Here is a 3,959-nt window from a genome sequence, read left to right as displayed (position 1 = left end):
TTCCCTTTCCCATTGTCAGACCAACCTCCATGTCCACGTCAATGGCATGCTCTGCATCATGCCCAACTGCGGCCATTTCGACAGCCTGCTTGCCCTTCTCTTTGACATCCGGCTTCACCTTCTTCACCTGCAGCTTCTTTGACCTCACAATCTTCCTCACAATCTTCACTTGGGCATCTCCCCCGGAGACTGTGGCCGTTTCAAGATCCTGCAACCCCTTTTGGATCTCGCCTTCGACCTCACTGTCGGTGTCCTTTTTCTTGGTTACTGCATATGTGCAGGTCGTCTTACCCATACTGCAGGTGAAGCAGGATCCTTGTTGTGGGGGGGAACGGATAGCGCATGGAACAATGTCTCGATCTTGGCGTTTGCTGCAGGCCTCACAGGGTATATCCGCAAGCTGATAATTGCCTTTCACAATCGCGGCATTCTGATTTGCAAGATGTTCGGCAGTTTTGGCTTGCCTTAAAGCGGCCATGGCGGTCTTGGGAGGACCAGCGTCGGGGTCTAACTTGGGCCTTCGGATGAGACTGAGGCCGGCACTGGGTGTCATGCAGGAGAAATGGGGCTGGGACTTGGGTTTAACTGCCTTTGCTTCCCCACCAACCGGTCGAAGTGACTCCGACTTCGGCTTCAATGTTTCCTCATCACTGCTGCTGTTGATGAACTCCGCGCTCACGACTCTGGTCTTCTTTGGCCTGGCTTCGATCAAGTCCCCTTTTCTTTTTTTGCTTTGGACTGGGGCAGCGGTGTTGTTAGGAGTCACCTCTGATTGTGGCTGGGCGCTGATATGGGTGAAAAGTATTCAGCCGTATAAAATCCGATTTTCGCGATTTTACCGTTAACATGGTCTTCTCTGTACATACACTATATACAAATTGCAATGATATAAGAGTCTTTGAACATACCCGGTTCAGTAGACTAAAAGTGCACATGCGTCGAGTCTGAACATAGGACTAAGGCCTTGGAGCTGGCAGCAGTATGCGCCATGACATTATACTTGGAGCCTATCTAGGATTCACCCACTATGAAATAGAGTATAGAGAAGCTCTAGAGTAAACCACCCAATGCAGGGACAAGATTGCATTACTACCAAGGGTTTAGAAACATGTAATGGATTTTTAATATGGAAACTCGGACTTTTATCCTGCGATAAATACTTCCAAGACTTCTAGAGGATAAACTGTATGTGGACATTGTGAAATAATGTTCTACTACTAGAAAGACTATACTGCGACCATGTAGTGTATGTATGAGGACCAAGTGTGGCCTGCGGCCATGTAAAGTGTCAAGTACAGCAATTCCCGCGTACGCATCAGAGAGTGATGTGTAGCATTGTCCAAGACACTATGAAATGCGCACCTGGAAAGACATTAGGTAATCCAATCTGGAGACCCCCTGATAACTAAGAAAGTCATTTGAAGTCCTTCGGAGTACCATCCGATCTCCATATGATACGGAAACCGAGCCGAGGCATTTTAATCAAATAACCTCTGGAAATAAAGAAGCCGGCAGCTTGCTGCATATGTATCGGTCCGGCCATTGCTAAAATGACATGATACGTCAAATTGGTAACTGATGCCAAGAGAAAAAAAGCATAAGGAACTGGTCCGGGCCAAGGATAATTAAAAGCCGGACTATTAAATGTACGCATCAAATACTGATGCGTTCATAAGAGAAAGATACCAACACTACAAAAACTGTAGTGTATCAAAGAAAGACACTATAAAACTATACCACATGATTATTAAAAGCTATTTATATTCCATTTGTAATTTCGGACCGATATAAACTGTAGAAAAACACATGTAAAAGCGTAGATAGGAGTTTTGGAGTATAAAAGGAGGGCACTGGCAGGTCAAAAAGGCAAGCAATCGCCCCCCATTGACCAGCTAGTTGCACTCCAAGTAGAGACTTAGGAGGTGGACAGTTGTAATCAATTAAAAGGAGATTTCTTCGTGGTCAGAAAACTACAGTGTGAACGAAGCCAGCGTGCTTGGGAGTCAACTTACTTGGAGACTTTTGAATAAGAAGTTTTAAAAACACAGTATCATTTAGATGAGACAGCGTACTCGTACCCTTAGTTTTGGAGCGTAGTGACATAATAAAAACTCACGGGAGTCATAAAAGTCAATTGAAGTCGTGTTTTGTGTTAATAAAAGAAACTGTGATCAAAGAACTTTGCATTTAAGAGACCAAGTTCCCGGAAAGACATACTTTGTTCTATTGAACTATTCTAAACCACACCTTATAATAAAAAACCGTTTTGAGACGAAATCTCTTGAGACTTAAACCTAAGAAGACAAAAGTGGTATTTCTTAATACCAAAGGCCCTCGAACTTGTGCACTGAGATTGTGATAGTGTGTGTGTGTGTGTGTGAGTGAGTGTTTAGGTGTTTAGGGTTTTCCCGACGCGCTTGATCCTTGTTTGCGTGTTTTGCACTTTCACGGTCATCCCTGTGCAACGCGTATCACTGGTTCTTCAGATTTCTTCTGACATTTTAAGCTACAAGTGGAGGCTATAGGGTGAACTTGATCTTTTGAAAATTCACTTGAAAATTAGCTTGATTGGGCTTTATCCCAGGGTTTGGCCATTTTCACTGTGGATAATCCATCACAAGCCACTTAAAAGTGTATATCTTGCCAGGCCATTTATATTCATGACAAATAAATTAATGTTGTATCCATCACAATGGCATGGCCTCTGAAGGAAAACAAGAATTTTGCAAGACTTTATTTATTGCAAAGGCATGAACTTTAGCCAAATTACTACCCAAGGCAAGGATGCCTTCTTCAGATAGAATATGTTCAAAATTTGCCATTTATGAAAAAGTATGGGGTCATTCCATAGGAATGGGATCATCAAAAAACTTGGATTTGGAATCTCCTCATATCTGCCACTCAGCAGAGCTGGCATTGTGGGGAGTTTTGATTTGAACATTTGAACACAAGCAGGCCAAGACTTCTAATTACAAGCTTCAAGGTATCATTATTAAATATAGCTATTCTAATTTAAATCAAAATTCTGTCTTTCATACAATTAATCAGGGATGGTGAAGAAGTCCATGACATTGACAGCAATATGAACAAATGCTATGGACATTCACCTATGAGGGAGCAACTTGGGAGATGCTCTTGGAACAGATTGCCAATTCCTTATCCCACATGTCTTCAGAATCATACAATAGAGATGGAATCATACCATGAGTATGGAACCATACCATACCATGGGCATGGAATCATACCATGGGGGTGGAATCATACCATACCATGGAAATGGAATCATACCATGGGGGTGGAATCATACCATACTATGGAAATGGAATCATACCATGAGCATGGAATCATACCATACCATGGAAATGGAATCATACCATGAGCATGGAATCATACCATACCATACAGAGATTTGCTTACAACACCCCATACCATGGTATTGCACCCTTATACCATACCATGGTACTCCACTCCCATACCATACCATGTTGTTTGATGTTTGAGGTGCTGTTCTCAGGATCCAGTGTGAATTTCTAAATATGGAAGGTGTGGCTATGCTCAATGAAAAAGAGATTGATGGGATAGATGCTTAAAATATCACAGGAACCATAATCTATGCAGAGGAAGGCAGAAAACCCTCATTTCGAAGTTTGTTTACATATATTTACCAATAGCTTTAACCAAAGTAAGGCTACAAAAATTGTAGTGTCCGCTTTTTTCATTAGAAAAGACAAGCTTAGTTAGAAAACTTTGAAGTGTGCGCTTTGATGTGCGCACTATTTCCTAATTGGGCCATTTCCTAATTGGGAAAAGCGTTACACTTTTTTCTGCCACACCTAATGTCAGGCACAGTGCGCATTTAGGTTGGGAACTGTTTCCCACGCTCTTTGGGGGGCCACAAGAGTTAGTGGCTAGCTTAGTGTTGTCATTGTTAATGACGATGTGCGCACTATTTCCTAATT

At 42.4% G+C, this 3,959-nt stretch overlaps 1 protein-coding gene across 1 annotated transcript in view; it reads right to left on the bottom strand.

Moving 5' to 3' along the window:
• Positions 1 to 3,673: 3,673 nt before the first annotated feature.
• Positions 3,674 to 3,959, bottom strand: part of LACBIDRAFT_328888 (uncharacterized protein) — a gene marked incomplete at both ends in the record, with an annotated part of 1,899 nt that continues 1,613 nt past the window's right edge. The window contains one exon of the mRNA XM_001882823.1: positions 3,674 to 3,688. Within this exon, the coding sequence (XP_001882858.1) occupies positions 3,674 to 3,688 (15 nt within the window). The remainder of the gene's footprint in view (positions 3,689 to 3,959) is intronic.

Source organism: Laccaria bicolor, genomic scaffold, assembly GCF_000143565.1.
Source record: "Laccaria bicolor S238N-H82 LACBIscaffold_18 genomic scaffold, whole genome shotgun sequence".
Classification (NCBI taxonomy): domain Eukaryota; kingdom Fungi; phylum Basidiomycota; class Agaricomycetes; order Agaricales; family Hydnangiaceae; genus Laccaria; species Laccaria bicolor.
The sequence above is the reverse complement of the archived record's forward strand: the minus strand, read 5'-3'. Positions and strand labels throughout refer to the sequence as shown.